We start from the raw sequence: 14,051 nt of genomic DNA on the forward strand, positions 1-14,051 counted from the left end.
TCATAACATATGAATTTAATGAACGTGTTATTATAATAAATATTACGATAAATGTTTCATGGAGATTTTTATACTAGAAATTAATTAGTAAATTAATCCTTATAAGTTAGATCAAAGAGAAAGTTATCATTCTATTAAAATTTCTGTTCGTTTTTGCTATTAAAAATTGGTCTATGTATGCCAACATGAGATACATACGTCACACCACATGTTACTGTTTGAAGATAGATTTTCTCCATGATCTAACGTATAGAGACTAATTTATTTATTTATTTATTTATTAAAGCCAGTAAAATGTAATCTGACTCTTAATACTATTCTGCTTTTACCATTATGATATAATCTCTCTTTACTCTTTTAGGTTCCATTGGTTAGTTTTTGACATGGCACTTTTTTGAGGATTTAGATTTAACTTCACACAAGTATTATTCCTTTCATTTGTAGTTGTTTACTTTTTCTCCTTTCTGGTTCGTCTTTGGTTCAAAAATATCAGTCGTTTTGGTACGACTAAATTTAAGACTCTAAGCTGCTTGTACTGTTGGTGGAAATAGTTTTAGCCAAAGGTAAGTGTATAAGCGTAAAATCTTGACTAATTACAAACTTAGCCCTCAAATCATACAGCATTTTCTATTTAGACACTTCATGTTTTTTAAATAAAAAAATGGTAATTAAACAATCCATTTTATTTCATTTTATCTAAAAAAAAATATAGCCACTAAAACATTAAACATCATACGTTTGATAACAGTTTAATATGAAAAAGCAAAAAGAATAAGGGATAAATATTAAAATTATACATGGAGTTTAATTTTATTTAAATATACAATAGAAGTATCATGGAAGCCCCTGTACTAGGAGCCAGATTGTATTTTATCTTTTCTACTAAAAAATGGGCAAATTAATTCATATATGTAAGATAAAAAAGCAAATCGGTCTTTTTGTTAAAAAATCCATCATTCGTATTGCTAAAAACTAGTGTGGCTGACGGGATAATCGAATAGTGACATGTGGTGTGCCACAAGTACCTCATGCTGATGTATATAGATCAATTTACTTTTTGATCTAATGTGTAGGGACTTATTTGTCTGTTTTTTCAGTAGAGAGGGTAAAATGCAATTTAACTCCTAATACAGGGGCTTTCATGGTACTTTTACCATAATTACACACATTAAACTTTGATTTTTGTTCCAATGTATACAATTTATTTTTACATTGCATAAGTATAATTATTTGTGTATCTAATATGTAAATGTAAAATGATATTATATCGATAATGATGTTAATTATTTATGATAACTGAAATCAAATTAAATATCATATGCAGCATTACTCATTAAATCAAATTTCATGTGTAATTTCAAGATTTATTCCTCGCACTAAAACAAAAACAAAAATATATGGTAATGATAATATTCAAATTAATTAGATAAAAAGTTACTAAGCCAAAAAAAAAGAGTTAATAGTTTTAGCCTATATCAAATTTATCAATGGTTTGAAATTCATTTATTTTAATTTTGAAATAGAGGAGAAAAATACAATGACAATTTTTACTATAAAAAATAATTATTAAATTTTATTGTATCGAATGATAAAAAAATTGAAATTATTTTTAATAAAATCTTGAGTTTAAATTTTGTAAATGAAAATGATAATCTTGAGAGAATTTGTCTAAACTTGACATTAAATATAGTCGAGATTCAATATAATTTTGATATTGTAGGTATTAGAATAGAAAATTAACATGAAAATAAGAAAATAATATTAATAATTTAGAGATGAATTCGCAACTTTAAGCTTTATTTTTATTATTAATGTTGTTAAAATCAGATTAGATTGGTTGGGGTATCGGTCCGAAGAGAAAGGTTAGACCGATTGATTTGTGAATTGCTCAGAATCAGATTAAAAAAGTTTGGACTGACGATTGAATTGATTTTATTTATTTTTTAATACATTAGTATTTATAATTTTTTAATAATTTATTTAATTAAACTGGATAGACCGATTGATTGATAATCTAACTGGTTCAACCACCATTTTGATTCTAAAAACTTTGTTATTACAAGAAATAAAAAAAATATTTAGGTTTATTTAATCATAAAAAAACCCTAAAAAAAGGGTAAACTACACTCAATGTCACTAAACTATTGGTAAGTTTACGTTTTGGTCACTTAACTTTAAAAAATTACAAAATGATCACTAAACTATTTGAAAGCTTTCATTTAAGTCACTAAATTATTCAAAAGTTTTTATTTAACTCACTAGGTTGTTAAGTTTTTTCTTTTTTTTTTTTAAAGTCCAGCTAGCGAGCTCCAAGCAACAAATCAACCATTGGTACGATGGATCAGTACTGATTGACAAGAATGGTACCACTTGAGCATAGACGCCCTGGGCACAATACTTCCACCTTTGAGGTTTCTGATGCGAAATCCCGGATCTAGACACAAGAGAAACACAAATTAGAAATAAAACGAGAATAAATAAAATTAGTTAAAATAATAATAAATAAATAAATAATAAAAAGGATAGATTTGCCCTATGGAACCCTTGGTTAACTTGTAACCAAAGACGCCAATGATTGAGCGGCTCTCTACGAAACCCCTAGAAGAAGAACCTCTAGAAACACCGATGAACGGGAAAGAAATTTGAATATTTGCAACTCCGAAATACCCTCGAAAGTAACAAACTCCAAACTAAGTAGCAAGAGAAGAATCACTCTACTCTCAAAAATTTGCCTCACACAAATTTGGAAGAAAATAAATAATCCCTTTTTTCATTCTCTCTCCAATGTGTAGAAAACAAGCCTATTTATAGGCAAATTACAAGAGTAATTGAATCCTAATAAAAACTCTTTAAAGAGTAATTGAATCCTAATAAAACTCTTTAAAATTATCTAAGAAAATAAATAAATAATAACCTAACCAATAAAATTACTTAACTCATAAATGATGTGTCCCAACCAATGAGAATTAAGTAAATAATAATAATAATAAGATACATAAAAAATTAATCCACCAATTTATGGGCTTTTACTATTCCAAGATTGGTCCAGTGAATTGCATTCCCGTATTTATCAATGTCACGAACATGATGAATTAAATTTGTCGCAACAAAGTCTTGGACAAAAGCATTCATCTTTGATTTTAATTGTCGTGCCTTGCTTCGAGTGATTGGACCACTAGGAAAGACAACCCTTTGAGTGTCACCTCCTTGGCTCGTATCAGTTTCTCTCAAAACAAACCCAACTTCTCCTCAACAATGTTCATTCTTCTCATGAACGGTGAATTTCTAGTTTTGAAATGAATTTGGGTCATTAATGTTTGTTGGATCGAGCGGTAAAGAGTTCAATTTCCCTTAAAAAAGGTGGATGGAGAATATAGCATTAGGAGAGTTTTGTTTTGCCTCTTGTTTAGAGGTTTGACTTTGGATTTATTTTAACCTCAGAAGAAGAAAGAAACTCGGGTCTTCCCCGATCATTTCATAGGGATTTATGTGCTAAAACAAAGTATAATTAGATATAGTCCTTTCAATAAAAAATGGAAGCTTTAGTCTATCAACACATGCTTAATTAATCTACTAACATTATTTGGTTGCTTTGAAAGAGTTTTAAAAAATCTATTGTTTCAAATTTATGCACTTTAATATAAAAGTAGTTATATTGTAAGAAGATTTTAATTTGAAATTTTTAATTTTTTTAATTTAACTCAAACAATTCTATTTGATTTAACTCGACTCGAATTTCATTTTACTTGACTCGATTCGAAAAAAAATTAAATCGAGTTAGGATGATAAAATAAGACCCGTCAATTTGATTAACTCGAAAATTTTTCACTTGATTCGATTAAACACTCACCCCTACTCGTAGAACTTGTAAAATTGATTCATTTTAACCGAGAATATTAAGTCTGCCTAATGGAATTAGGTTATAATCAAGTTGAAATTGCAATGTGACTGTGGCGCTATGGCTTTTTTGGGCAGACTCAATGGTGGGCCTAATGAAATTAGGCATTAAGACATCAAAATTCAATGGGTTCACATCAGAGGTGCTCAGGGGCAACGGTAGCTAAAGGCTGACAGGGCCCCGACCTCAATAAAATGAAAAATTATACATTTAGGCTTTTTAGAAATTTTAAAACTTTAAATTAGTAAAGATAAAATTACACTTTGGCCCATTAAAAATGATAAAAATTGATTTAACCCTTTACAAATTAATTATAAAAATATAGACTATTAAAAATTACAATTTAATTTCGGTCCTCCCAGAAATTTTCTAGCTTTAGCCCTACTCATGGGTCGGGTCAAGCCGGACCTAAGCATGATATTAACATACTTTATGCTTGTCCAAACTTGGCCCAACTAGAAATATTGACCTAAAATTTTGCCCAAACCCGTTCATATTTGCAAAAGGCTAACCCAAGTCCATTTTAAACCCGCCCATATTATTTTTTTAAAATTTTTAACAAATATTTATATTATATTATTTTAATGTTTAATAATTGTATACCTTTTTTATTTATTAAAATTTTATATAATCATCTTAACATTATTTTAATGTTTACATTAGAGTAATATTATATATTTAATATAAATTTATTTTTTAATATGTTCTAAATTATATAATATATAAAAATAACATAATATAAAATATTAAAAACTTAAAAACGAGTCGAATCATCCGAACTTAAGCCTTAAATGTTAAAACCAAATCCCAACCTATATTTTAAACGAATTTAACTTTTTACTTAAACCCAATTTTTAAATTTAATAATTTTTCCTAAATTCTCTCAAATTTCGGAATCAAACAGATATCCCCAACCTTTTAACAGTTGTAGTCGGCATCATTGCTTACTTTGAAACTTTTGTTGATTAGCCGCATTTCATTAATTTTAATTTTACAAGACAGCTGTTTTTGAGTTGTTTGAGAATTTTCCACTCACTTTTTTTCTTGCCAGAAAATTGTGGCAATCACTGTCAATATTTTGGATTGAAGAATTTGATTATGGATTTGGGAAGGGCCACGTTTAGGGTTTGTTGGTGATTTTTGGTTTTTGATTAAGTGAAAATGAAACCTCACTCATAAAACACTTCCTTTGTCTGGGGTCAATATCTTTTATATACATATCAATTCTGATTCAAAGCACATATAATTTACGTGGAAAATTATTATCAGAAAAAACTACAAGTAGAAGAGGAAATATTTATTAATGTTAAAAAATTAATAATACGAGAAAAATTCGACTACTTTTATCTTCAGAGTTAAACAATCCTGTTATAATTAATGTTTGATAGAAAAATTATAATGTTGTTTTAGGAGTCCTAAATCCTTCCCTATAAATCTCTTATTTTGTCTCTCTATTTTGTTTATTTAACAAGTTAGAGGGATTCGATTCACGCAATTCTAACATTAATATTCTAACGTTAATATATATAGAAATAGTAGCGAATGCTGTAGGGTATCAATGTTCCCAAAACAGCTTCTCAATTCTTGCGTCCTTATTATTTGTAAACCTTCGAATGGTACTATTAATGTTGCTGCTGTAATGTTTGAGGGGTTGTGACATGAAGAATAATTGGATGGTTCCCTTCTTTACGTAACCATAGACCAGATGAAGAATAATAGGAGGGTCCCCAAAACAGTGTTGAGTAACCCGAGTAGGACTTCCCTAAAACAAGACAAAATACGTAAACCACATATACCAGATTCAAGAGCATTCCTGTTTTACGATGATGGTGGTGGTTGATGGAGACAGTGTGTATTGAGGGAAGCTACAGTGGGTGTGTGCTCAGTGGTGGCGATTGGCGACTGGTGAACGATGATGGTGGTGACTGGTGGGTGTTGGCGGAGTGGAGAAGGCAAATGTGTTTTCTTTATTAGTTGATTTGAATGGAGAAAGTGGAGGAGAGGAGAGGGCTAACTGGACCGTGGGAAAAAAAAGAGTATAGGTTGGTTATCCAGGTTGAGTTGGGTTCGAGAAAAAAAAATGATGTTAAACTTGTTTTGTAAACAGATATCATTTTTTTTGACAGATCGACTCATGATTAAGTCTAAGTAGAAGACATGTGATAATAATATAGAGAGATATAAACTGTATAATTAATTTCTTTCAATTATTTTCCGTACGAAGAAAGAATTCTTTTAATTATTACGATTCGATTCGAAAAATTCAATAAAAAATTCAAATATTAAATTAAATGGTTCGAGTTATTCGGATAAACTCGAATAAAAAATTAAAATTTTTGGTTTAACTCGAATATGAATTACACAATTCGAGCTATTCGAAAATCCTAATAAAAAAAAAGCCAAATTACGTCGTTTTGATAAATGTTTATTCATCTACCTTACTTATGTTGTTAAATAATCTTGTATTTTGTCTGCTAGTTAAATAATTAGTCAATGTAAAAGCAACATCGAGTATAAATAATATGATTCGTTAACTCGACTCGAATCGAAAAAATTTTAAATTGAGTTCGGTTGTTAGAATAGTATTCGTCAACTCGACTAACTCGAAAATTTTTGACTCGACTCGATCAAATACTCACCCCTAATTCTTATTGGATATATTATAATAATTACTATTACAAATTGTTATATTTGAGTAATGAATTAGACTCTAACAGAATGTTGCCTTTAAGGAAAAGAATGCTTTAAAAACAAGGCTTACTTTACTGTACTGCACTTTACTGTGTTACCGGCCATGGCTATGGCCATGTCGAATAGTCGATGGCGACAGCGTCGTAGTTTGGGTACGTAGCAGTCAAATTAGTCGAGGCCTATGCTTAGGTTCTTTTTCTTGTCTTCCTTTGAATAAAAATAGTGTCTGTCTGCGGGTGTGTGTTAGTTGGTGTCTTAAATCTTAATTAATTAATGTTTTGAAGTCTAATTAACCATGCAAATCCCATGCATTGGGGGCGCATGCTGCCGCCTACAAATTTTAATATTATTCACGTTTCTCCTCTTAAAAATAATTTATTATGAAAGGTGTTATATTGATTAATTTTTTTTGTATACTGATAATAAGGAAATGTGAATTGTGCAGTAAAAGTAATTTCTTTACGACGCTTAGTCGTAACGGTAAGGTATATTATATTCTTAAAGAGAACTCGATTTTGAATATTAGAGATATTATTGTTGAGAAAGATAATTACGAGCTCCGAAAGAATTAGTATTTATGAATCATAAAATGGAGATAAATGACACTTTATTGAGCGGGGGCAAAGCTAGAAAAATATTTTGGGGATTGAAATTAAGTTGTATATTTTTATGAGAGCTAAAACACAATTTCATCATTTTAATAACTTATATCTTGATAGTCTTTTAAAGGACTAAATCAAAATTGTATCATTTTGGGGGTTCAAAGTGTAAATTTACCGTGCACTAACTTAAAATTTTATAAATTATAAAGGCTCAAAAGTTGAATTTGACATTTAGGGGGGCAAGGCCCTTGCTAGCCCCTGCCGTCATCGGAGAGACAACCATGAACTCTAAAAAATTAACAAACATTTTTACCACTACACATATGGTTTGGTATATATTGTCACTATACTATATTGAAATTTGATGATTAATCATTCTAATGTAATTTGGCATAATATCACACGATGAAAGTAGAGGCACCAAAAACGAAATCAAACCCTTCTATATGTGAGATCAATCCCTTTTGTCTCTTATATATATAACCTAATATACTATAATATAAATAGGGGTTATGCTTCAAGAACACGTGTGGGGTGTTATGTGAAATGGAAGCAAACAGGTAAATTTGTGTCTCCGACACATATGATGATTACCTTGTGAGTGAAGAAAAAAAAGCAAAAAAATAAAAAATCCAAAAAGACAATAATTAATTGAGTCAAACACAAGACGACCCTTTGTTGTGTAATGTATAGTGTATGTATATGTTTTGTGGTTCCACTCCAACCCTAGGAGGTCCCCCTCCAATCCGTTTTCCACTCTATCCCCATCAACCAACAAACACCCCCTCCCTATCTATATATTTGGTTAAATTTTAATATTAGTCCCTTCTTATATAAAAGTTCTACATTTAGTTCTTATACTTTAGTTTGGTTTTTTTAGTTTGTGTACATTTTGAATTTTGAGATTTCAATCTTGATTGAGCGGTAGTTGTTAACTTCATTAAATTAAGTTCTTGTTTCTCAAATCTTATGCAAAAAATATATTATGTGTGTAATGCTATGTTAACTTGTAATTTTCATATTTTATACAAAAAAGGCTAGTTAATGGGTTTAATTGGAGTCTTGTGTCAAAATTAAAATTTTAAATTTTGAAAAATATGGGGATTAAGAATGACCAAATTGGAAAAAATGGACTAAAGTTACAGCTTACATATGGTAGAAAACTAATAACAGAATTTAACCAAACGAACTTAATTGCTACCATTTGGGTTATGGCTTAAATTTTAAAAATTTGAAAGTACAAGGACTAAAATTGACCTATGCACATGGACTGAATACATAACTTACGCATAGTATAGGGACTAATAATAGAATTTGACCTATAAATCTCTCTCTTTCTCATATATAACATATTGGTCTAATTGTAGTTTTCACCCTTCTTCTACACTTTTAATTTAGGATTTAATCCCTCTATTTTGATTTGGTATAATTTGATTTCTCCACTTTTATTTTAGGAAAAATAAGCTTTTAAACATTCGCCTTCATTACGAGTTAAACATTGTTTAATTAAATTTTCACCTGACTTGATTATGTGACTAAATAACGATAAAGAACAAAAAAATCCAGTCACCATTTTAACAACAACAACTAAATGGTGTTTTCGATTTGCACTTACTAATAACATTATTAAAAGTAGAAAAATAAATTTATGTCAAATTAAAGGAAAGAGATCAAATATCAAATATTAACATAGTATAAGGGCTAAAACCATAATTAACCATCATATATTTATTTATACATTATTCATATTCAAAGTTTAAAGCAAACTCCAAACCATCACTATCATCATCACCATTACCACCCCATGAAGCCTTCTCTCTTTGATCTTTCTCTCTTTCTTATATTCAACCCATCATTCCATACCAGTCCATTCCCCCTTACATAGCTTTTCTCTTTATTATCACAACCCACAAAATTCACCCTCTTAATTAGAAAAACTTGAAGGGGCTCACCAGCAAATGAGGAAACCTGTTGCAGATCCACCAAACATGGGAAAAGACAACAACAAGGTGAAGCTGAGGAAGGGACTTTGGTCGCCTGAGGAAGACGAGAAGCTGATGAAGTACATGTTGAGTAACGGACAAGGGTGTTGGAGTGACATTGCTAGGAATGCTGGTTTGCAGAGGTGCGGTAAGAGCTGCCGTCTTCGTTGGATTAATTATTTGAGACCTGATCTCAAGCGTGGTGCATTTTGTCCTCAAGAGGAAGATCTTATTATACATTTGCATTCCATCCTTGGCAACAGGTTCTAATGCTTTCTCTTTCTATGTGTGTGTGTGTGTGTGCGTGTGATGATACATGTATGTGTGTGTATCATAGGGATTAAGGAATTGATGATATCATGCAGAAATGCCAATATCATGCATGCGTATATATCATAATGTACAAAACACTGAGATTTATTGGTTTGAAAAATTTCAGGTGGTCTCAAATCGCAGCTCGTCTTCCAGGAAGAACAGATAATGAAATAAAGAATTTCTGGAACTCCACACTAAAGAAACGATTGAAAACCACCACCACCACTCCCACATGTTCGTCGCTAAACAACAGTGATTCAATATCAGAGCAGCCAAGAACAGATGGTGTAGGAGCCATTTTTCCGGTGAACGAACACGACATCGACATCATGGGTGCTTCTTTATCGTCGTCTTCTTCGTCACCAACATCCATGTCCTACCCATCCATGGTCACATTAAACCAGTTCGACCCATTCCCTCACCTCAATAACTCATATGACATGAAGGGTTCATTCAATGCGCCAACATGGTTAACAACAACACAAGGTGGTTGGGGAGAGGGATTATTTTATGGTGATTATGGGAAAATAGGGTTAGAAGGGGAGTTTTCTCTTCCTCCACTTGAGACCACTGCTGCCATTGCCAATAACAACAATAATAGTTGCTTCAACAACACAGCTGGTGAGAAGAATCACGGTCAAAGCTTCAAAGTAGAGGTGGACAATATGTTTGGGTTAGAAAATAATAATCATCATTGGCATGGAGAAAGCTTGAGAATGGGAGAATGGGATTTTGAGGAATTGATGGATAATATATCTTCTTTTCCTAATTTCCTCGACAATTTCCATTGCTGAATATATTATTTTCTTTTCTTCTTTGGGTTCAAATTCAGGTTTTAGTCCCTATGCTCAAAGTTAGAGGTTTAATCACTATAATTTGGAATAATTTGATTATTTGCTTTTATAATATACCGTTAGTTAATCCAAATAATAAACTATTCCGATTATAAAGTTGATGTAGATTTTTTCACCTTAAAAACTCCTCTTACAACTCATCATATTGACACGAATTTTATTTTTTGTGTTGGAAGAGGTGAATTTAAGAAAAATCCATATTAGCATTTTAACGGAATAGTTAACTGTGTTAATTATTTGGACAACTAACTCTGATATTATAAAAGTAGATGATTCAATTATGTCAAATTAAAGTTAAAGGATTAAATCTTAAAATTAAGTATCATAGAGGGACTAAGACCAACATTTGACCATTCATTTTAGACTCGGGAAATTTTGAGCTTCTGGAAATTATAAACATAAAACGGTGGAGATTAGCAGAGAGACGGTGGCAGACATGAATATTGTAGCTATGTATTTTAATTGTAGTTTGAAATTCATGTACAAATTAGGGGAATAATTTGAACTATATTTTGCATGAATGTACATGTAAAAACATGATCAAGTAATAAAAAGGTAATAAACACACATTAATTGTAAGAAAATTACTAATGCTGTCTGTTTTCTGAAGTTAAAATTAATGAAATGTTGTTAGATAAATTAAACTTTTTTTAATTATTGATTATATTAGTGTTTGTGTTTAGCACTATTCTCTCAAATGGTATCGTACTTTACGATATGGTACAAGAAAACCTTCGTCTATTTGTATAATTAGTATCGGCCTTATAATATTTGGGTTTTACAAACTAAATAGTTTGTAGCTTTAATTATAAAAATTTATATAAACTTAATTTAAAAAAAAAGACGTTATATCCGTTTTTATAATAAATAAATTAAATAAAAAATAAGATATAACCTTTATAAATAAATGTTTTATAAATTGTGTAAACCTTACTTAACATTTCTTATCAATTGCTACTTCAAGAACATCTCGGAATCCCAGAAAGAAAAAGAAAATGATCCAAGAAGTCGACCATTTTTAAAAAGGATGGCTTCCTCCTAAAAGGACCGCAATTGATCCACTTGAGGATAGCATGTATCACCTCAAAAGTCGACAATGAAGCATCATTATCGAACTAAGGGGAGACAGAATGTTGGATATGCAAATAGAGTTGGCCATGAAAGAACACAGGTGATTGTAATCCTCGAGATGCTCTTAAAATGCCAATAAAATTAAAAAATATAGATTTAAAAAATGTGTTTAGAGAAAGATTAAAAATTTTTTGGACCGAGCCGGCTCGAATTTGTAAAAGAAAACTACTGTTATTTTTTTTACTATTTTGTCACTATTTTTTTATTATTTTGTTATTATTTCGTTATTATATTGTTACTATTTTATTGTTGTTATTTGGATATTATATAATTTTTATTTTATTATTAATTTAGAGGTATTTGATTGTTAAGTTGTATTTATCTTAATGTTATTTAAGTGTATTTAAAAAAATTATATTTATTGAGACATGTTTATTTTTAATATTTTTAGTGTATTAGATATATTATATTTTTTAAATTTATTTTTATACAGAAAAATAAAATAAAAAATTTGAATATGAGTGGACTAAAAAAATAAACCTAAATTTTTAGGTGACCCAACTCGAACTTGAACCGGACTCGGCCATGGACAACTCTAAAGTGTACATATTTAATATTTTAAGAAAAAAAAATCAGATGGAGCTGACCAAGGAGGCCAAATCTAATTGTTGTTTCGCCTTTTACTAAAAACAAAACTAAAATTGCCGACAATTTGTCTTATTGGAATGATTGAGGTTTTGCAAAGGTTAAAATATGTTTCAAGCTCCTCTATTCTTTATATATTTGAAATTTAGTCCTAAAACTTTTTAGATTTCAAAATTCAGATCTAATTGTTAATACTATTTAAAATTTTTTCTGTTAAAATAGTTGGTATTACATTTTGAAATAAAAAAGGGAACTGAATTTCACAGAAAATGATATTCTAATGAACCTTAATTTCATAGAAAATATTTAACAATATTTATAATTAGACTTACATTTTTAAATCTAAAAAGTAGAAGAACTGAATTCCTTAAAATAAAAGTAGAGTGGTTAATTCCAAATTTACGAAGAGTAAAAGAATCCAGAGCATATTTTAAGTTTATTTAAGTCTCACATTATGTGAACTACACAAGTTTTCAGTTTTGATTTATTCCGATTTAAGTCCCATCAATATAGGCTAGAGGTGTCCATGGGCCGGGACGGGCTGGGTTTGCGCTAGGCCCAGAAAAAATTTCGGCCCGCGTCCTAGGCCCATGCCCGACCCTAAATATGGGCCTAAAATTTTGTCCAGACTCGGCCCAGGAAAAAATTCCTAATCCCGAGCCCGGCCCGGCCTATTTTTTAATAAACACCAAAAATTTATTTTAAAAATAAAAAATTTTAAAAAGTATTTTAAAAATATTTTTAAATTAAAAATGGAAAAAATATTTTTTATTATATTCGGGCCGGGCCCGGGCCAAAAAAGCGGTGCCCCAGGCCCGACCCGTTTTCTAAATGGGCCTTGTTTTTTTCTCAAACCCATATTTCGAGCCTATATTTTTACCCAAACCCTCCCATATTTTGTGCGGGGCCATCGAGCCGGGCCGGGCCACCCGGCCCATCGACACCTCTAATATGGGCTCTCTCCATATTTATTCTAGTTTAAGTCTTTAATGTACTGTGATTGTCAATCTATAATTTGCTTTGTAATTATAATTGTGATTGTAGTTATAACAATACTTATGACCTCTTGAATAATAATAATTTGATTATCACCCATGATGTGAATGAAAATTTATGTATATTTGTTAAAAGTTGATACAATAATTAATAGAACTTTGGTTGAAATGGTAAGGTTAAATATTTACGATCATAATGTCTTAGGTTTAAATTTCATTATTTGTGGGATTTATTGATTTATAAAAAAATTATCTTTAAAAAAAAAGCACTCTTATAATAATATAATTTATTTTGTATAAGTAATGATTTTTCTAGCCATTTCTCAATTGAGCTGGTGTCCGATTGACTCTTAACACCAACTCAATAAAGAGATTAAATAATAATATTTGAACAAAAATCCCTCACCCCATTGGTGCCTTGTTCAATTATTATTTAAACAAATGTTAGACTTTTTTTGGTTTATTATCAAAGCACTTCTTTAGGGTTGATGTAATTTTTTAGGTTATTGAGTTTGGCAAATTAGGTATATTTTGATATCTGTATTTTTTTAGCCCTTTTTGATATCTAAACTGAGTAATTAGGTCAAATTTGATCCCTAAACTTGAAAAAATATAAAAGTTTAATGACGTAACCATTTAATATTGCGCCACATCATTAGGTCCACTACTTTCAAGTAATGATATGATACAATATCATAATATCACGTCATCTTTTTTTTTATTACATTTTTTTTAAGTTTGAGAACTAAAATGGACCTAGTTGTGAAGTTCAAATATTAAAATAAACAAAAAAAAATTTATTATCCAAAATAGACCTAATTACTTTTAAGGAAAAATAAATTAACTTCTTTTCTTCAAAATGTACTTTATTTTTATATTGAATGATAATTTTCTAATGGTAATAATATTATATTTATTATTTTATGAACTTAGACTAAGTGTGAGTTTCGATGAGCGCCGTTGCGTTTATTTGTAGTTAGTGTAAAAACAGTGGTGGC

The 14,051-nt window shown here is 30.0% G+C and overlaps 1 protein-coding gene across 1 annotated transcript; it reads left to right on the top strand.

Annotated features, from left to right (window-relative positions):
- The first annotated feature begins 9,053 nt into the window (after positions 1–9,053).
- On the top strand, positions 9,054–10,978 carry LOC107919600 (transcription factor MYB83). The gene is made up of 2 exons (XM_016849032.2): positions 9,054–9,436; positions 9,613–10,978. Exons 1-2 carry the CDS (start codon positions 9,150–9,152, stop codon positions 10,280–10,282), a joined length of 957 nt encoding a protein of 318 aa, XP_016704521.1. The 5' UTR covers positions 9,054–9,149; the 3' UTR covers positions 10,283–10,978.
- Positions 10,979–14,051: the final 3,073 nt, after the last annotated feature.

The sequence above is a fragment of the Gossypium hirsutum genome, chromosome D08 (genome assembly GCF_007990345.1).
Source record: "Gossypium hirsutum isolate 1008001.06 chromosome D08, Gossypium_hirsutum_v2.1, whole genome shotgun sequence".
Classification (NCBI taxonomy): Eukaryota; Viridiplantae; Streptophyta; class Magnoliopsida; order Malvales; family Malvaceae; genus Gossypium; species Gossypium hirsutum.